The 21,690-nt window shown below is 41.2% G+C and overlaps 1 protein-coding gene across 1 annotated transcript in view; it reads left to right on the plus strand.

The window, feature by feature from the left end:
* LOC138975179 (uncharacterized) overlaps positions 1 to 16,332 on the plus strand; it is a 31,970-nt gene extending 15,638 nt beyond the window's left edge. Inside the window, exons 2-13 of the mRNA XM_070347837.1 lie at positions 324 to 396; positions 1,433 to 1,683; positions 3,343 to 3,490; positions 4,737 to 4,769; positions 6,817 to 7,004; positions 7,740 to 7,882; positions 9,173 to 9,330; positions 10,537 to 10,633; positions 11,280 to 11,466; positions 12,262 to 12,466; positions 13,939 to 13,994; positions 14,638 to 16,332. Of these exons, the coding sequence (XP_070203938.1) occupies positions 330 to 396; positions 1,433 to 1,683; positions 3,343 to 3,490; positions 4,737 to 4,769; positions 6,817 to 7,004; positions 7,740 to 7,882; positions 9,173 to 9,330; positions 10,537 to 10,633; positions 11,280 to 11,466; positions 12,262 to 12,466; positions 13,939 to 13,994; positions 14,638 to 14,925 (1,821 nt within the window). The 5' untranslated portion in view covers positions 324 to 329 and the 3' untranslated portion in view covers positions 14,926 to 16,332. The remainder of the gene's footprint in view (positions 1 to 323; positions 397 to 1,432; positions 1,684 to 3,342; positions 3,491 to 4,736; positions 4,770 to 6,816; positions 7,005 to 7,739; positions 7,883 to 9,172; positions 9,331 to 10,536; positions 10,634 to 11,279; positions 11,467 to 12,261; positions 12,467 to 13,938; positions 13,995 to 14,637) is intronic.
* Positions 16,333 to 21,690: the final 5,358 nt, after the last annotated feature.

Raw genomic sequence — 21,690 nt, forward strand, 5'->3', positions numbered from 1 at the left:
CGAAAGGACACCCGTGAAACAAGGCGAACATGTCCGTACACCAAAGGTGGCTTTTCCGAAGAAGTATACAGAAGAATGGACTGCGCCTTGATGACATTTTTAGGTTGAAGGAGAACGTTGCACTAGGGGTCTTGTATTTATGGGTTTTTTTCTTCAGGTATCGTTTGGTCAAAATAAGTGACAATAGAGGCGGGGGGGAGGGGGAGGTAAAGTGTCCTTTTATTGGAGGTGTCCTCTCATCGGAGGAGTATACAATCACAGGTAGCACTGTGTACTAAGGTGTTATTTTTACCTGAATGTCTGACTAACTTTATCATCCACAGAGCAAGATGGTCGCGGCTGCTGTTCTGGTGCTGTTTCTGGCGTCTTCCTTAATCGGGAATACGTTTGCCCAGGGTAAGTAGTCAAATAACCAAAGGGAAGTAATCGCTCTACATGCATACGTCATGTATAATGGAGTAAGCAAGAGTTATACGGAACCTGTCCCCTGGCACTTGAGAGAATAACAAGCATTGAACTGAACAAGCGACTTTCATACCCTTTGGTTAGTTGATCTAAAACAACGCTCTGCCTCATTTTGTTTAAGACCGGCACGGTTGGCCTAGTGGTAAGGCGTCCGCCCCGTGATCGGGAGGTCGTGGATTCGAATCCCGGCTGGGTCATACCTAAGACTTTAAAATTGGCAATCTAGTGGCTGCTCCGCCTGGCGTCTGGCATTATGGGGTTAGTGCTAGGACTGGTTGGTCCGCTGTCAGAATAATGTGACTGGGTGAGACATGAAGCCTGTGCTGCGACTTCTGTCTTGTGTGTGACGCACGTTATATGTCAAAGCAGCACCACCCTGATATGGCCCTTCGTGGTCGGCTGGGCGTTAAGCAAACAAACAAAAATTTTGTTTAAGATTCTCAGAGTAAGTAAAGTATATTCCTCATCTAAATCATTGCAACACGTTTTTATTTTCCCAAGCGCGACTCTTCTTGCTGCTAGCTTTCCACTGGAAGCCAGTGGACTAAATTTTCACCAATAGAACAGTATGAAGCAAAATGAAAACATCTAAAAAGAATACAGATGAAATATCAAGCGCAAGATAAAAATACTTTGCTATTTATCGTCTTAATATATAGGTGATATGGAATGGATATTGCATGTGGAATGAACTAAATAAATACAAAATCATTTACCTATCTGTTATTTGACGAGACTTACGAAGATTTTTTTCTGACCCGACGTTGCGTTTATGCATTACTTTCAAGCTCCAGTGCGAAAGTGGAACGTACCAGCGCTGTCTCGTCAAACAATGACTGTCTCGATCGGTGTCAAATGAGATATTTTGGTCAAAATACAAATAAAGTAAAGTAAACGTGTTCATTTATTTTCATATTGTCACTTAAATCTGTTCTGTCTTTTTTTTGTTTTTTTTGTTTTTGTATAGATGAAAATTGCGATCCAGTCAACTCAAGAACATTTGAGGACTTTGACGTCACAATACAAACTGGGACATCTTTAGTCACGGGAATCTACTCGGGCAGTCCTGGATTTCGGGCACGTATCGACCTAGGCTTGAGAGAGACCACGGACACCAACTTCCCCTTCGTCGCTCTCGACTTGCAGATTTCTCTTGTCGACGTCGATGTTTTGGAAATCCGCTTCAAGTTCGGCGGTGGTCTGCCAAATAATGTCAAGGTTAGTGGTTGTGAAAACATCCAAACAATTGTCTTGTCATTGGTACTTCTTCTTCTTATTTCTTCTTCTTCTTCTTCTTCGTTCATGGGCTTAGACTCCCACGTTCACTCATATTTTTAGCACGAGTGGATGTTTACGTGTATGACCGTTTTTACCCCGCCATTCAGGCAGCATACGCCGATTTCGGGGGAGGCATGCCAGGTATGTTCGTGTTTTTGTAACCCACCGAACTCTGACATGGGTTACAGGATCTTTTCCGTGCGCACTTTGTCTTGTGCTTGCGTGTACACACGAAGGGGGGTTAAGTCACTAGCAGGTCTGCACTAAAGTTGACCTGGGAGATCGGATCATTGGTACGAACATCTTGGGCACATTTTAGATACGTCAGGGCGACATTTCTTTCTTGTTCAGTTGTTGATTGTCCCGTCGTGTAGCTTGTTTGTCCGCTGTTGGGGCCGTTAAGGTTTTTGTCAACGTGTTGTTATGTCCTGGGTTAATCACATTTTGAATGCCAAAGCTATTTCTTTTTTTACCGTTATAAGTTTGAGCCCAAAAAGAAAATCCCGTTTAACTTGTTTCTGTTTGGGCGCAAAATCAGTTCGTCGATTGTTGTATTTTTTCTTCTAATTGTAAGTGTCCATAGATGCTTTTTTTTCCCCCTTTTGTTTTTCGAGATAAACAGGTTCGTTGGAGTGCAAAAGCGATTCGTCGTTTTTTGACTCACATGCGAAGCAAAAGTGAGTCTATGTACTCACCCGAGTCGTCCGTCCGTCCGTCCGTCCGGACGTCCGTCCGTCCGTCCGTCCGGAAAACTTTAACGTTGGATATTTCTTGGACACTATTCAGTCTATCAGTACCAAATTTGGCAAGATGGTGTATGATGACAAGGCCCCCAAAAACATACATAGCATCTTGACCTTGCTTCAAGGTCAAGGCCGCAGGGGCCATAAATGTTGCCTAAAAAACAGCTATTTTTCACATTTTTCCAATTTTCTCTGAAGTTTTTGAGATTCAATACCTCACCTATATATGATATATAGGGCAAAGTAAGCCCCATCTTTTGATACCAGTTTGGTTTACCTTGCTTCAAGGTCAAGGTCACAGGAGCTCTTCAAAGTTGGATTGTATACATATTTTGAAGTGACCTTGACCCTGAACTATGGAAGATAACTGTTTCAAACTTAAAAATTATGTGGGGCACATGTTATGCTTTCATCATGAGACACATTTGGTCACATATGATCAAGGTCAAGGTCACTTTGACCCTTATGAAATGTGACCAAAATAAGGTAGTGAACCACTAAAAGTGACCATATCTCATGGTAGAAAGAGCCAATAAGCACCATTGTACTTCCTATGTCTTGAATTAACAGCTTTGTGTTGCATGACCTTGGATGACCTTGACCTTGGGTCAAGGTCACATGTATTTTGGTAGGAAAAATGTGTAAAGCATGTGAGTCGTATGGGCTTTGCCCTTCTTGTCGTTCTTTTTTCGAATTTTAAGTTATAACATCATCCATGGGGGATGTTTTTCAAGCGCTTCGAGATAATCAGTTTTCGTTGGAGTGTAAAAGCGATTCGTCGTTCATTGTACTTTTTTTCTCGAGTTTTAAGTTTTAACATTACAATTTAATCCATGGATGATGGGTTTTTTTTAAGCGCTACGAGAACCCGAACGACACAGTGAGCGTGGTGTTGTCGGACCTGACGGAGCCAGTGCTCACTATCGTCATTGTGGCCTTCCCCGCTCCGGACACCAACAACACTGTCCAGTTCACTATAGACAAATTGGAGTCTTGTATAAACCGTGAGGACTCTTTTATTGGCTCGTTTGCTTTTGGGTCACTGTGTGTATTTATGTGTGTGTGTGTGTGTGTATGTGTGTGTGTGTGTGTGTGTGTGTGTGTGTGTGTGTGTGTGTGTGTGTGTGTGTGTGTGTGTGTGTGTGTGAAGATCTGTGTGTTTTTATGTGAGTGTTTTTTTGCCTGTTTGGTTTTCTTCAGTTTTACGGCTCTTCAATTAGTCGTTCGTTCATTCTTTTGACTTAAAACCACCCTCCGCCTCCCGTAAACCCTCAATTTCTGGCCATGAACACTGTCAGGCTTTTACACACAGTACAAACACCCTTTTGTTAAAAAAATTACCGCTAGAGAACACCCTAGGTGCCCTCCATAAAGAACGAGAATTTTTCAAAGAATTTATTTTTTCGTGGAGAGACGGATTTCTACCCACAAAAATCGGAAGCCTCGTTATGGTGCTAGACCTAACTTTTAAAATCTTAATGATAAATTGACAGCTTAAATTGTGTGACATTTATTGTTAAAACACCAAATAATTCTTTTATCATCAAAACAAAGTCAGTACAGTTCGAAGTTTAACAAGTTTGAAAGTAAGGAGCCCGGATGTATATCAAGCAAATTGGTTAAATGGGTCGACTGGTGAATGCAACTTGCAGCTCGTTTGAATTGATGACGGTGAAGTTGGCTACCGAAAACGATACAACTTTGGCTTTTTGAGAGTTCAACCATTTGATACTGTTTGTTGCTTTGTCTGTGTATATTGAGTATTGCTCGCATACACACGTACCTCCGCGACAGGGATATTATCACATCAAATGAGCTGCATCTTACCCAAGCAGACGAATTTTTCGATAACCGCTAGTTTCTTTGAAAATGCCGTCACTCTGTTTGTGGCACAATCAATCATTTGTTGTATTTTTGATTCAGAGGTACACAATAACATGCTATTGGATATATATGCAGAGTCGCATTGAAACCACAAACTGACGACTAAATTCATCACGTATGTAAAAAAAGGAAAGGGGGTCACACGGGGCCACGACGGCTCAGGGGTTGAATAAACCACGATAACTGGTGTGTGCATGGTTTACGCATGCTAAATAGCCAGCAAGCGAACTGTGTCATTTAATGCATTTGCAAGTGTGTTCAATAAGGTTAGAATTGCTTATTTTCGGAAAGATTCCACCGTTCTGTATACTTCATGTGAGGCGGAGTGGGGCTTTAACGTTTATTTTTTATTTTCTTTATTTGCAGCGCCGATCGTGTTTGTCACGGGTGACGCAAATTGTAAGTAACTGTGTGTGTGTGTGTTTGTGTGTGTGTGTGTGTGTGTGTGTGTTGGTGTGTGTGTGTATGTCTGTGTGTGCGCGCGTGCGTGCGTGCGTGCGTGTGTGCGCACGTGTGTGTGTGTGTGTGTGTGTGTGTGTGTGTGTGTGTGTGTGTGTGTGTAGGTGTGTTGTAAATGGACTTTATATCAACGCTGCATGCATGTAATGACTGTAAACCACTTCTTGCCAGTAATGTCAACGCCGTTGTCCTGTGTGTATCAAAGAACCCTTTTGTTAACACAGTATAAGTCGTACCACTGACGTTTGACTATAGATCACTCGTTCATCCGCCAAACCCCTCATGCCCTTAAAAAAAAACCAGACAAGAAAAACAACAAAAAACATCTACAAAACAACAAAAAAACCGTTAAAAAAATCAAGTGTGTGGAATATTGAATAAGAAAAAAGATAAAGGTCCTAGTGACTCGACTTGTCTGTAATCTGTGGTTGTCGTACAGGTCTGACGAATTATAGTTCAGAATAGTACTGTTCTGGTAGTCGCTTCAATGCTTCCAAAAAATAGCTGAGTGAAAAGAAGCAGACAAGGAAGAAGAGGAAAGACGACAGTTCACAAAAAGGGTATAAGAAATGTTTTAATTCAGTGTGTGTGGTTTTTAGCAATGAATCCGCAGCCAATTTGTTTTTCTACATTTATTTTTGTTTTCGTTGTTGCGTTCTGCAACTTATCGGTGTTCTTGGAGTTTGCCGTGCAACCTTTGTCTGGAGGCACAACGTCTGGAACAGTGGGTCACCACCTCTCATAGAACGGGTCTGTCTAACGAATTCCAGAAATAACTCTGAAAGAAAACACCCACCGTGGCATGCTACATTGTATGCTTGCCTTTGTGTTTCTATGGACACAAGGGGAAGCAACTCTCCCACAACCCCTACAATCTTGACAGAGTTGTTTCCGAACATCGTCTGTTATAGGCCAACATCGCGGGCGCAACAGATGTAGCTCTGTTTTCGTGTGTCTTACATCCGGTAAAATAACGCTGAATTTATCTCTGTGGCCTTCTACTATAGCAATTTAGGCCTGGCCTCCTGGAGACAGATGCTCGTATTATTATCGTTCAATGGAATTACATTGCTCCTTCTTTGTTCATGGGCTGAAAATCCCACGAAATGTATGTGTATGACCGAATTACCTTTGGAAGATGATATGAAACAGCATGTCCATTCTTTCAGTCACGAGGCTTGTCTCCGTGTTTGGATGGAAACAAGGAAAACAACTCTTTCACTACCCGTACAATCTTGACAGAGTTATATCCGATCGTCGTCTAGTAAACGTTCCGTAGCACTACCTTTGGAAGATGATAGGAAGCAACGTTTCCATTTTTTCAGTCACGAGGCTTGTCTTGACAGAGTTAAATCCGAACATCGTCTATGAAACGTTCCATAGTACTATCTTTGGAAGATGAAAGGAAGCAACGTTTCCATTCTTTCAGTCACGAGGCTTGTCTTGACAGAGTTATATCCGAACATCGTCTATGAAACGTTCCATAGTACTATCTTTGGAAGATGATAGGAAGCAATATGATTCCATTCTTTCAGTCACGAGGCTTGTCTTGACAGAGTTATATCCGAACATCGTCTATGAAACGTTCCATAGTACTATCTTTGGAAGATGATAGGAAGCAATATGATTCCATTTTTTCAGTCACGAGGCTTGTCTTGACAGAGTTATATCCGATCGTCGTCTAGTAAACGTTCCGTAGCACTACCTTTGGAAGATGATAGGAAGCAACGTTTCCATTTTTTCAGTCACGAGGCTTGTCTTGACAGAGTTAAATCCGAACATCGTCTATGAAACGTTCCATAGTACTATCTTTGGAAGATGATAGGAAGCAATATGTTTCCATTCTTTCAGTCATGACGATTTGTAGTGGCGATTCTCAGACTGTAGAGGTGGCGGTGACAGAGTTATTTCCGAACATAGCCTACAAAACATTGTGAATGGATTTACCTTTGGAAGATGATATGAAGCAACGTTTCCATGCTTTCAGTCACGACGATTTGTAGCAGCGAGTCCCTTACTGTAGAGGTGGCGGTGACGGAGAACTTCACAGGTCTCGTCTACCCGGAGAATTTCGTCAACAACGAGACGTGTGCATACATCAACATGACTGACCAGAACTACGTCATGACCTTCTTCTTCAACTCCACGGACTGCGGCGCCGGCTGGCAGGTCAAGGTCAGTGTGGCTTGATACAGTTACTAAATGAGGTCACTACAGTGCAACCTCAACTTTTGAGAAAAAAAAGCCGCATATGACATTTATCGAAAAAAAATGAAAAAAACTTGCGGTGATCTGTCAGAATGCATATGTACAATTTTAGAAACATCTCACCAGTAGTTATCCGTGAGCTGGTCTACGCACACACGTACGTGCACACACACACACACACACACACACACACACACACACACGCACGCACGCATGCACGCACGCACACACGCACGCACGCACGCACGCACGCACGCACACACACACACACACACACACACACACACACACACACACACGACATACGGGCGCAGTAGCCTTGGTGGGATAAAACGGCTTTCAAGCTTCAAGTTTCGGGTAAGAATACCGGGTGCAAGGTTTTTGAAATCCAACCCATGTCATTTATACAAATTTGGGAATGTTTTCACCAATATCTCTATCTAATGAAAGACGAATATCCAAAATTACAACGTTTTAAGGCATATATCAAAAAGAATTATTTCGAAAAAAAGCTTTCGTTTATTGTACTCGTCATACACTATGTAATTGCATGTTTGAATAATTTGGAAGTTGTTTAAAACCAATATTGGTTAACATAATATGTTAACAAAAAATGGGCGTAAATTGTTTAAATTTACCTTGTTGAATTAATGCCATTATGCCTCAGATGATGATGTAGATGCTTTCTCATTGGCTGTCCAGGAGACTTTCGTGGAATACTCGGTGAAGACGATCGTACAGTTCAACAAGGACGCCCTCTACCCCACTGACCGGAGTCACCTGTCTCGCTGTGTGTTCGACAACACCTTCTACATCAAAGACTTTGTCAAGACCGACACCGATAAGTAAGTGTGTCGTTGCTGTTGGTGGTGGTGGTAATGGTGTTGTTGTTGTTTTTGGTGTTGTTGTTGTTGTTCTTGGTGGTGGGGGTGGTGGTGGTGGCGGTGGTGTCTTCGTCGTCGATGATTATGACATTGTTGTCGTCATCGCTGTTTTCTTGCGATAGGTGTGGTTATTATCATTACTGTTGTTGTTGTTATTGTTGTTGTTGTTGTTGGGTTTGCCGTTGTCGTAGATAATATTGACGTTATTGTCGTCTACGCCGTTTTTGTTGATCTTCAGATTGCTACATCGTCATTATCGTCATCTTAGCAATACTTGAAACAATTTAAAAAAAAATCCACTCTTCTTTAGCTAATCACCACCAGCCAGCAGTCTCAGAGCGCTGTACAAAATGCACTGGACCGTAACATTCAACATATCACACGCACACTAATAGGCAATTATATAAAACACAGCACTCACATTAAAAGGATAACGGTTTTTATTCGGGCTTTCGGGAAAAACGTTACACAGCGAACAAACAGGCATATAGTCTATTATAAGACTACACACGCTTTTAAACGTACCACACATTTACACATCAAATTCAATCCAGCGTGAAAGATAAGCTGCAAGCGCTGGCATACGTAGTATTAACAACCAACAACTACTTGCACTAATGTAAACGGGAATAAGAAGAAACCCAATCAAGGTATATGATATGATATAAGTTGTAATAAAATTAATTAGAAAAAAACACAGTAAACACCAAGTTCCAAAGACTTTCGGGCCACGCCCTTCTTCAGTGAAATGAATGTAAGTAAACAATGACCAATGACGTAAAATTCTTGATTAAAAAAAGAAAAAATCGTCATGTAAAACGTCACAGCCAAACGTCATAAGTTTCGTTCTCTCTCTCTCTCTCTCTCTCTCTCTCTCTCTCTCTCTCTCTCTCTCTCTCTCTCTCTCTCTCTCTCTCTCTCTCTCTCTCGCTCTCTCTCTCTCTCTCTTTCTCTCTCTCTCTCGCTCTCTCTTTCCTTCTCTCTCTCTCTCTATTTCGTTATCTCTCTCTCTCTCTCTATCCATCTCTCTCTATCTAACACACACACACACACACACACACACACACACACACACACACACACACACACACACACACATACACACACACACACACTTGCAGGAAACAAACTGCATTTTCATCGATCCCTTAAGCACTTCCAAAAAAGGAAAGGTAGACATCCAAAGGCACAGGTAATAAATAAGTTGTAATAAATGCACTTCTGCATAATGATTGTCGTTTTGTTGCACAGCCCACAACTCCGAGAAGGCAACGACACGACCATGGGTAACGTGACGTCATTCCTGTTCTTCGGAATCCAGGACCCGAACAATAACGCTCTCAGCTCCGAATCTGAGGTGTCCGTTGGGCAGGTAGTCAACCTGAGGGTCCAGCTTAAGGATAACTCTGGTGAGTACACTGCTGACTGTTAGTGCGAGGACATAGCTCCCCCCCTCCCACGTAGCATATTAACTCTACCTGTCCAAAGATAGGTTAATTGGTCCTCTGAGGACGCAAACACGACCTAGTTATAGCCAGTCGGGAGATAGCTCAGTCGGTAGCGTCGCTGGTTAGAAACCAGGTGTCGCTATCGGCGTGGGTTCGACCCCCACGTTCGGCAACATTTTCCAGATCCAGCTTTGTGCAGACTCTCGCGAGTGTCCGGACACCCGTGTACTCGCAGGCGCACGGATAAGATCCCAAGTTCACAGAGAAAGTCTCAGGGGTTGGAAACATGAATATACACATGCAGGAGAAGAAACAAATTGGGTAACGCGGTACTGTATGGCAGCTCGATTTCCCCAGTGAGACAGCAGCCCAAATGTCCATGAGGGTAACCTCACCGGACGATATGATACCAATACCAATATGATTTCAAGTTCAAGGGTTCAAGAGAATAAGACCAAATGCGTCAGAGCGCTTTACGCCTTCCCTGTTAGACGATGTTCGGAAATAACTCTATCGGGATTGCATGGATTGTGAAACGTGAATATAATGGAAGGGCGACGCTGATTTCTCGAGATAGGTGTGACAAAAAAAGAACAGCACGAAACATATCTCAGTGACTCACATAAGCAATTATGGTGCTTTTGGCAACATTGTTGGAGTGATTTGACTGGTGAGTGCTTAGCAAATAATGGAAGGGTGCTGGTCTTGTGCGACGCTTATTTCTCGCAGTAATACACTTGCTTTTATGGAGCAACAACTTTCAAACGTGACTTTTTATGCGAGTCACTAGCGAATAGTGTGTCTGAAAAACGTGAACAAAGAGCACGTGTGAACAATTTGCCTCACTGAAAGCAAGAGTTTTTACTCTTTCATAACCCTTACACAATCGACAGTTATTTCTGGAGTTCGTCTATTAAGCCCGATGTTGACTTTGCGAACACTTTGAGAAGTCTTTTGACCAAAAACGTCAGTACCAAAGCTTTGTGCGGCAAGCTTCGTGAAGTGAACTTTGCCCAATTAATACCAGGATGTATGATAAGATCTATGGCATGTGTGCTTGCGTATACGTGCGTGTATTCGTGCGTGTATTTATGCCAAATGATTGCCGATGAAACACTGTTTTAATCATGTGTTTGTGCACGTGCGTGCGTGTGTGTATGTGTGCAGTGTTCTCCACGGTGCTGGTGAAGAACTGCATAGCCAGCAACAGACCTGACAGGATTTCCTTCAAGTATGTCTGGCTGCAACTCATCGACGACGACGGGTGAGACTTGCTTTATTGAGCATACGTTATTTGTAATTTTGACCCAAATATGACATTTGACATAAATCGAGACATACAGTATTCCTTCGAGACCGCGCTAGCTCTTTGAAACATACCACGATTCAACAGTCTGGCTATGTCCCTGGAGAGGGAAATGTTTCGCTCAATTGACGTCGTAGCTATCAGCTCTCAATCTGCAGAAAGTCATTCACACACTCACAAACATGCACCCACTTTGTATAGGAAGCAGCCAGGCTGACATCTGGTGTCTGTGGTGGTGGAAGGATATGCTCTTATCCCATGTGAAAGCTGTGGACAGATCTTTGGTGGTGCACATTATACGTCATTTGTACTTTTGACCAACATATGACATTTTACACAGATCGAGACAGCCAGTGTTCCTCCGAGACTGCGCTAGCGGTCGAGGTGAATATAATGACTGTCGAGATCTGTGTAAAATATCATATTTTGGTATATATTTTGTCTCAAGAACGATATCAACATTCGCCTCCGGCTCATGCTTGATATCCATTTTCTTGACATGTCTGCATGATACCATTTGCTAACAGTCAGAATATTACAAATAACTTATAATATCGCATGCAGCTGAGTGAGTGAGCTTAATTCGCATGCATGGAATGTGCAGGTGCCCCGCCACGGACGTTCTGGTTCCAGAGGCTCCTGTGTATGCCGAGTCCAATGGTGACCTTGACGTGACTGTGAAGGTCAAGGCCTTCCTGTTCCTGGAGGGGCGAGACGACGGTCGCAACGAGCTGCACTTTGCCTGTGACGCCATGCTCTGTCCTGCCGGCAACAACTCCTGTGCTCAGCCTGTGAGTAGTCCTTCCTCTTTGTTTGGCTGGCTGGTTGGCTGGCTGTCTGGCTTAAGTAATGAACCGAACTAATTCCTGTGATAAGCCTGTCAATATTATTCCTGGCTGGTTGGCTGACTAGCTCGCTTGCTGGCTGACGTAAGTAATGAACCAAACTTATTGCTGTGCTCATTCTGTGAGTATTCATTCCTGGCTGGTTGTCTGGCTGGCTCGCTGGCTGACGTAAGTAATGAACTAAACTAATTCTTCTGCTCAGCCTGTGTGTATATTCCTTCCTAGCTGGTTTCGTGGCTGGCTGGCTGGCTGGCTAGCTTGGTTGCTGGCTGACGTAAGGAATGAACCAAACTAATTCATGTGCTCAGCCTGTGTGTATTCCTTCCTAGCCGGATGTCAGTCTGGCTGGAGTCTGACATAACTGTTGAACCAAGTTAAAAACAATACTCATCCAATGAGTCTGCCAGGTTGGCTGGCTGTCGTTCACAGTCTGATAACATGTTGCGATTGAACCAAGGGTGATAACTCCAGTAATCAGTATGTGAGTCTATACCTGGCTGGTTGGTTGGCTGGTTGGCTCGTGGGCGATCGCTCGATCTGATGAGAGTTATGTAACTATATAATAACTTTGTCGTGTATTATGTTTTCTTCAGAGTCTTTTTAATAAGCGTAGCAAATCAGGAAACCTGACGTACTGGAATAACTTTACATGTTCATCCATTTTTGCAACGCACATGTTCGGATAATTTTGAATGAAGCATGAAAAGTGACACACACAATTTGCCTACCTTCGTCTGACAGAGCTGCCCCTCGAGCAGACGCCGCCGCTCTGTAGTGGGTATGGAGGAACTGGTGCTGCACGGTCAAGGCTACAACCGGAACGATCTCCTGCCCAGCCTCCGGGCGGTCAGACGGCGCCGAGCGGTGGAAGAAGACGGCAACAACGTGGTCACTATGGGGGGATCCATCAAGGTGGTATTGGACAACGAACGTCAGGCCAGTGAAGGTAAACCGGTTTTTATTTTTTTTATTTTTTTTTTATCAATTTACCATGGTATTCTGTCCAGAAATAAAGAAATGTCCTGCCATGACAGGCCTCCAGAAATACCACATATCATTTTTTTTATTTATTTTTTATTCAAAGGTAAACAGGTTGATGGAAGTTGAATGGGTGGGTAAAGGGTCAGGTGCGCTTTTCTGGGAAGTACATGTAGTACAACTCAATCTGGGCTTGTAGGAGAGAATACTGGCTTGTAGGAGAGAATACTGGCTTGTAGGAGAGAATACTGGCATGTAGGAGAGAATACTGGCTTGTAGGAGAGAATACTGGCTTGTAGGAGAGAATACTGGCTTGTAGGAGAGAATACTGGCTTGTAGGAGAGAATACTGGCTTGTAGGAGAGAATACTGGCTTTTTGGAGAGGACCTAGGTTTGCAAGAGAGAACCTTGACTTTCGGGAGGGAACCTTGGCTTGTAGGAACCTAGTCTTGCAGAAAATAACCTAGGTGTGTAGGAGAGAACCTTAAGGTTTGCTGAAGAGAACCAAGGCTTGCGGAAGAAAACTTAGGCTTTCGGGAGAGAAACTATTTTTCGAGAACCAAAATATTGAGGCACAACAGATCGAGGACATTAATTTTGGTCGAGTGTAAAAATGTCGAATGTGGATCTAGAACGACAGTTGGGAAATGTGTCTCGATGTGTTGTCCCGAGGATTTCAGTCGCACACACAGGTTTACATGCATTGTTACACCCCCGGTATAGGGGTGTGTATAGGATTCGGTCCATGTGTTTGTTTGTTTGTTTGTGTTCGCATATAGATCTCAAGAATGAACGGACCGATCGTCACCAAACTTGGTGAACAGGTTCTATACATTCCTGAGACGGTCCTTACAAAAATTGGGACCAGTCAAACACACGGTTAGGGAGTTATTGGTGGATTAAGATTCTACAAGGACTTATACAGGGACATCTTAATTGTCAAAGGGAAATAACCATTCTCACTCAGTCACTGCCACCAACTGAGAAGGTTATTTCCCTTTGACGGGGGTGTTTTTCCTACCTCGGAGGAATTTCTTGTTAAAATAGTATTTGAAGGAATTACTACATTCCAACCACTTGGCTGCTGAGTGTGTACTGTGGATCGACTCTACATAAATCAAGATCCAATTGCTCGGACAAAAGCAATTACACAATTCCCTCCAAAAATCGGTCAATTGAGAACGTCTTTCACATATTTCTTTTTTGGGGGCAGCGACAACTGTCGATGTACAATGATTTGCTTCTTGGCCACACACACACGCCTCCCGCCCCCCGCCAAGTTCACGTTGCTGTTTTTCTACATTTAACATCACTTTCTCGAGAAAAAAAACCTCCTTTTTTCGATGTTGTTCTGAAAGCGGGAGATTCTTGCGTCTCTATATGTTTGAGCCAATAGGGCCTAAATGAGGGGATATTAATATTGTCACTCTTTATTTTCAGTGGAAGCTGGCGCGAAGGCCGACCTGGCTCATTACATGCAACACCCCGAGGTTCAGGTAATGCGTATGTCTATGTGTTTGTGACAGTGTTATAGAAACAGTGGCATATTTGATTTTGTTTGTTTGTTTACAAAATGAGTATTTTACGTCATGGACTAGGACAAAGTATGCCGCGAAACATGCAAAAAACCACAGATTCATTCTTAATCTTACTTGCTTGAGAAATGTCAAGCTTTTGAATGCACAGGGGGCCCAGAAGCCGGGTGTTGGGGTAATTCAGCTCTGTTGGTTTATGATTTACAGAAACTGAGCTCATGATGAAAGTGTTGCAAGCTAAAAGACCTGCTAAGCTTTTGTTATGTGGATTGATTCTGACCCTGCCAAAGAGCTCATAATTCGAAACTCAGCAAATCTTCATTTGAGACGGTTTCAAAATGTAAATTGAGAGTTTCTTGTACGACGTATGTCATATGTCTTACGTTCTATGTCCTATGTCTTCTCAGATGCCTATTGTCATGTGTCATATCTTCTGCTTTATCTCACGTTACCAATGCCATATGCCGTTTATCAATCATGTCGTATGTCTTATCTCTCGTCTCTTATGCCGTATGTCGAATGTCATATCTAATGTCTTATCTATCGTGTCCTATACCGTATGACGTATGTCATGTGATATGTCTTATCTCTCGTCTGTTTCCAGGCCATCATCGTCGTCCTCTGTCTCCTCCTTCTCGTCCTAATCGTCATCTCCATCACCCTCGCCGTCATCCTCCACCGCCGGAACCGCCGCCGCAAGCCCAAGGAAGCTGATGACGTCATGTCTACGACGTCATCCGTCAGAAAGATGATCACGCCCACGACCTTCATCCCGCACGTGCAGGCGTTCGCAAACCCCTTGCCTATTTATGGCCCTGACGCCTACAGCACCAGTTATGACACTTCGGGGAGCTCCAGCAGTCTGAGTAGCACCAAGAAAGTTAGTTATTGAGGAGAGGAGAGGGGAGAAATCGAAAAGGGATGATATTCAGAAACAGTTAGACTGCTAACGTTCCAAAATTCAGAATAAAAAAACCCATAATGGTAGGTTATTTGAACGTTGAATTATTGACACATTGTTGACAAAACAAAACATTTCATTTACATTAAATTAAGCGGTACATGCAACTTTTTCTTTCGACAATAATTAATCTGTCCAATAGCCTACCATACTTCTTTTGATTCCAATAGCCTACCATACTTCTTTTGATTCTAAAAGGTATGACAGGATTAAAAAGTCTGTAATGTTTGGATTTGTGTCATTTATTGAGGTGGAATGAAATCCACACTCTGAATTGACGTTGCACACTCTTGAACGGCCTTTGTGTGTCCATGTTTGAACACATGGTGACAGGATCAATAATTATACTGGCAAAAGAAGCACACACAGTAAACATGAATATACAAATGAATCCTAGTGTTTATAACCATGTGTCCTGATTTAGCTAGAAACTATGTACTATTACGCATCGTGTTAAAATCGGGTTGTAAACAGAAAGAGTGTTCAAAAGTGGAACATAATTATATACACTTTAATTTTTGAGTGCAGAAGGTATGACAGGATAAGAAAGTCTTTTTTGTCGTTTATTGAGTAGGCGAAAACCGAAACTCTGAAGGAATGATATCATGTGGTCTACATTCGTGTGTGTGTGATCATTATGAGGTGGGAGAAAAACAAATATAGTACGTATGTAGGGATGATAGGATTTTAGAGTCTGTAACATACGATCAGCAGGATGTGTCCTTTATTGAGGAAGAACATGTTTAACGTTTGGTCTGTGGACAAAATGTTAGTTAAAAGGTTGTTGATGTTCTATTGCTTTGCTTATTTCCACCATGGGAAGGAAGCGATGCTGTTTTTTGGTTTTTTTAAGAAAAGGTAGTTTTACTTTTGTTGTAGGTTTCTCTACAAGGAGTATGCAAAGAAGGAATTTGAACTGAGTTTTATGTTGGATCCCGGTGATTTGTTAGAAAGATTCGTGCGGTGAAGGTAACAGTACATGCATTTATAGCTAGTATGGATGTGTCCGCAACCTGTGTTAACAGTGTCACAAAGAAACAATTACTTGGATACATTTGGCGGGTAACTTTGATACTTTATGGACAATGTTTGTTGCTTATGTGTCTTTTCGATAAGTCTTACCAAGCAGACCATTTTCACGTTGTTTGACGATTCCAGTCGTGCAAGGATAAGATTTACAATAACGAACGAGTTATATTTTCAAATTAAATGTTTTGGTTCGTTCATGACACTGCGCCCCCTCCCACCCCCCCTCCCCCTTCTACCCCATAAGCTCCTTGTTATATTTGCATCTTGGCGAGACATTGAAGAACAAGTGTTAATACTAACGTGGGTACTCTTGTATTCATCACAAAACCTGCTTTGCCCATCCTTACCCCTTGCGATGTTCTCACCCCCATCCCCCCCCCCCCCAGCCCCCATTCCCCCAATCCCACAACACCCACGCACCTCTCCTCTCCCACACTCCCCCCCCCCTCCCTATTTGCTGTCAGATTCATTCTCGTGAGGTTCGTAGTGACTTTAAAAATGAATACTTATCTCATTTTGGTAAGATTCTCTTTGCAATTCAGCTCGATCAGGAACTGTATGGCAATAATTGATTTGAACAATAAAAAAAAAAACTGACAGGTACGTACAACTGTTGTCGTATTCTGGAAATATGAAAGCTAGCACAGTTAAGCATCCACTTAAACAATGTTGTGCTTTTTGTTGTTATTATGGAAGCAGGTCCTAACAAAATGTAAGAGCATGGACGACATGAATGTGTACTTTGACAGGTCTTACAATTCTTTGATTTTAATGTTATTGGTTTTTAAATCTTATTTTATAAATTAAATTTCTACGGCAGCCTATCACCCCACGCTTTCCTCCACACATATGATTTACCTGTCTCAAAATGTCCGACAAACGGTTGTATATAGCGTTATCAATGACACATTGTACATTGTGTAATACTGATGTATCGATAACATTTTGTTTTTCTATTCAATATTTCTTGCAATAATTGTGTTGGAAATTCCTTTACACATTATGTTTACTGTATTGTATTAATGGAGAGCTTTTTTTGGTTTGTTTTTTTGTTATCGTTCGTTTGTGTATTTGTTGGTTTATCTGTTAATTTGTTAACGTGTTTTTGTATATGTTTTTAAAAGGATTGCTGAGGAAAAATACTTCTTTGCATAAATTATTTTTCACCAAATTATTTTTAGTGTTGAACCTTTGTATTTTTCATATAAACTAAATTCTGTATATATATATATACTGAATCTCATCAAGCATATTGGTGATACTTGTTCGTTACTTTTTCATTTGCTTTTAAGCTGTTGGTAGTTGTACATTTCCGAAAGACTAGTTAAAATGTCAAGAGCCAGTTTATTTGTTGGTATCAATTATATGGCGGCTGTAATGCAATATTGCACTGAGTGTAGCATGCAGATCATGTAACACAGTGGGTTTTGTTGGTTGTATATTTATCAAAGAATAGTTAAAACAACAAGAGCCAGTTTATTTGTTGTATCAATTATTCGGCGGCTGTAATGCAATATTGCACTGGGTGTAGCATGCAGATCATGTAACATAGTGGGGGTGCGGACGGTTATATATCGAATGGCTTATTACATCTACTCGTGTATACATTGTACATTCATAATTTAGAAGAGAAATGTTTTGTAAACAAAACTTCAGACAATAGAAGTAGTGGTGTTGCGGATGGTTATATATTGAATTGCTTAAATCTATTCTTGTATACTTATTACATTCATAATTTAGCAGAAAAAAGCTTTAAAACAAAACTTCAGACAATAGAAATAGTGGTGTTGCGGATGGTTATATATTGAATTGCTTAAATCTATTCTTGTATACTTATTACATTCATAATTTAGCAGAAAAAAAGCTTAAAAACAAAACTTCAGACAATAGAAATAGTGGTGTTGCGGATAGTTATATATTGAATTGCTTAAATCTATTCTTGTATACTTATTACATTCATAATTTAGCAGAAAAAAAGCTTAAAAACAAAACTTCTCAGATAATAGAAATAGTGGTGTTGCGGATGGTTATATATTGAATTGCTTAAATCTATTCTTGTATACTTACTACATTCATAATTTAGCAGAAAAAAAGCTTAACACAAAACTTCAGACAGAAACAAGGAAAGCTGGATGGAGTCGCGTTCTGCTTTTTTTACGGAAGACTCCAGTGGGGATACGGGTAGATATATGTTGAATGGTTTAGTTGGTTTAAATGATTTATTCATGATTTTAAATAACTCCTTGAAGGGATATTCCTTGTCGGGTTAGAGACATATTTGCACCAGCGATCTGTTTAGGCTTCTGCAGGGGATAAGGTTATCCTTGAACAGCTTCTTTCAGGTATGTCGGATTTGATAATAATTATTTGTCAGAAAATGCCATAGAAAATACTTTTGATTTTTCAACGTCGTGACCACTCTTCATAAAAAAAAAAGAATTTTATGAACGGGAGGAAAAATTTGAATATTTTTACTTTTACTGGACGACACTTTTGTTCTCAGAAACTAAAAATCAGAAATTAAAGTACTTTGTAAACACAGTTTGTGTGTGTGTGTATGTGTGTGTGTGTGTGTGTGTGTGTGTGTGTGTGTGTGTGTGTGTGTGTGTGTGTTTGTTTGCGTGCGTGCGTGCGTGCGTGTGCGTGTGCGCGTGCGTGCATGCGAGCGTGCGTGCGTGCGTGCGTGCGTGCGGGCGGGCCTGCGTGGTCATGGACATTAAAAGTACTGTCTTTCTGGCGTACAAAATCATGTTTTCCGCTACAGATGTGTCAAGGTTTTCACACGAAAGAAGAGCATTCTTTTATTTGCACTTATTCCAAAATGTACAATCTGGCTGCTTCCTGCACAGAATGCGTTTTTATTGTAATTGTGTGTGAAGATTGACATAGGTGTATAAATATCAAAGTTTATGCAGCAAAAAAACAAAACAACATCTGTCACAGGAAGCAGCTTGAGTTTTGGTATGTGTCTAAGTTAAAGCATCCTGTTAATCCTTGTGAAATTATGAGGTAGTGTAAATGATTATTTACACAATTATGAATTTATCTTTAAGTGAAAGTGCCTCCAGCTGCAGTACTTCTTTCCTGTTAGTGCTCCGAAAATGCGTAAGTTATTTCTCTTTCTTAACGGCTGCGTTTTGCCATGCCTTGAAATTCTCACGGAAGGCCGAACTCATTTCAATGGAAAGTTGAACGTCATAAATAGAGTGTTTTCATTACCGAAATAGCTGCTTTCTTGTTGATGTATCGTTCAAAGTGCTTAACTGTAAGAGCATCTTTTCGTTTTGAGTTGAAGAGATATTGCAAATTCTCTTTGCGGGATCGTGCCTTGGTACGTAAAGTCCATTCTTGAATTACCACGCCTTTAGATTGTAAAGATGCTTATAAAGCACAGAAACTAGCCGTTGGACCCACACCACTCGCGATAATCGGAATAGGAAGACATTATGTTATTGTATCCTTAGATAACAATGGTCATACACAGCCTACGCAATCCCTGGACGTGGGAACATCTTCACTTTCCTTCATACAGTTTGTAAGATTCACACACAACCCTTACCGTACAAACTGTGTAGCTCACGGTTAGTAATTCAACGGAAGAATATGAGAAGTCGGCAAAATAGTCAAAGGGGCTGGGTCATGGTGGAAACAGCATTAGAATGCATAGAGAAGATGGAAAACTCTTGATTCTTAAAAAGTGTTACATTTGTAAGAATATTATTAGTTAGTTAGTTAGTTAGTTCTTTCGTTCTTTCGTTCTTTCGTTCGTTAGTTAGTTAGTCAGTTCGTTCGTTCGTTCGTTCGTTCGTTCGTTCGTTCGTTCGTTAGTTAGTTAGTTAGTTAGTTAGTTAGTTAGTTAGTTAGTTAGTTAGTTAGTTAGTTAGTCAGTCAGTCAGTCAGTCACTTGGTTAATTTCTAATTAGTTAGTTAGTCAGTCAGTTAGTGTGTTAGTCACATAGTTCGTTCCATTCGTTCGTTCGTTCGTTCGTTCGTCCATTGTAATTGTCCGTTCGTTTTCCTAAATATTCATTTTTTTCTTCTTTTCTTTTTCGATCTAGTACATTTCGTCAAATGAAAACTTAGCATCTTTGATTTTTTTTCAAGTTATTTAAAGAAACATCACGGATGCTGATGTCAAAACGAAAGCAATAGAAGCATAATGATGTTTTGGTTGTCGCGGGCAAACACCCATCATACGTTTACCTGTGCAAACTGGAGCACGAATAAAGGTGAATGGGAAAAGTCGCACTGAATGTCGGTCTTAGTGGGCGACATACCGCCACTTGTGTGTTTAGCTTTGTGCACTTTCTCTTTCCCTATGATACACGCCTGTCAAAGTTCGTATGCAGAAAGTGGTGGGAAAATGTGTGTTTCGTTTGCAGGATAAAAGTTAAGAGATATTTTGAGGATGATACAGTGAATGAGAAGCCTTGGAAAGTAGATTGTCATTTATGATGTATTACTTGTTAAATGAACAAACGTACACAAAATTGTCCTTTTAACGGAACGTTCGGAACAGAAAGGTCATTTAAAAAAATTTCTTCAAAGGAATCGCGTATTCCGTTACGCTTCATTACATTACATTACATTACTTTACATTACGAAGAGATGTGACCGGTTCCGCGACTACAAAACGTGGGAAGCTGAATGACATGAGCCACATTAAACTTGAAAGCAACCTCATGCTGTCTTCACCCAACGCTCGTCTATTACGTATTATATGTGTACCGTCAAACCTGCCTTTGCGACCACCTCTCAGAAGCAACCACCGGTCCACATTGACCGCTCCGAATGATCCCTGACCGAGTCTTTATTTCCTCTATATAAATCCCGTTTCCATAGTGACCACCTGTCTGTAACGATAACTGTTGGCCGGTCCCTTGGCTGGTGGTTATAGGCGGGTTAGGGGGAAGAATTTACCCGATGCTCCCCAGCATGTCGTAAGAGGCGACTAACGGATTCTGTTTCTCTTTTTACCCTTGTTAAGTGTTTCTTGTATAGAATATAGTCAATGTTTGTATAGATTTTAGTCAAGCAGTATGTAAGAAATGTTAAGTCCTTTGTACTGAAAACTTGCATTCTCCCAGTAAGGTAATACATTGTACTACGTTGCAAGCCCCTGGAGCAAATTTTTGATTAGTGCTTTTGTGAACAAGAAACAATTGACAAGTGGCTCTATCCCATCTCCCCCCTTTCCCCGTCGCGATATAACCTTCGTGGTTGAAAACGACGTTAAACACCAAATAAAGAAGAAAAGAAGGTTCGACTGTAATATGGATTGAGCTTGAAGTAGCTGAAACTCCTCTTGTGACATTTGAAAATGTATTAGATTTCTATCAACAAAACAAACAAAACAAAACAAAACAAAACAAAACTCAAGCACTCTTATGCTTGTGTACAAGGATGACTGAGTAACTGGTCCTTTCGCTGTCAATATTTCACTTTGATTGTCACTTTAGACGTGTTTGCAAGCGAAACAATCTGTTTGTTCTTTTGCAATCACAAAGTATGCTCAGGGATCATGTTCCTCTTACAAATCTCATACTCAAATTCTTTTGATGTCTAACTACAGCTTCTATTTGGACCGCTAAACAATGAATTCTAAATATGCGCTGCGAGCAAAGGATAAAGTCAAAATCAAAACCGATGCCACTTATTTTATTTCTA

This window comes from Littorina saxatilis, linkage group LG9 (genome assembly GCF_037325665.1).
Source record: "Littorina saxatilis isolate snail1 linkage group LG9, US_GU_Lsax_2.0, whole genome shotgun sequence".
NCBI lineage: Eukaryota > Metazoa > Mollusca > Gastropoda > Littorinimorpha > Littorinidae > Littorina > Littorina saxatilis.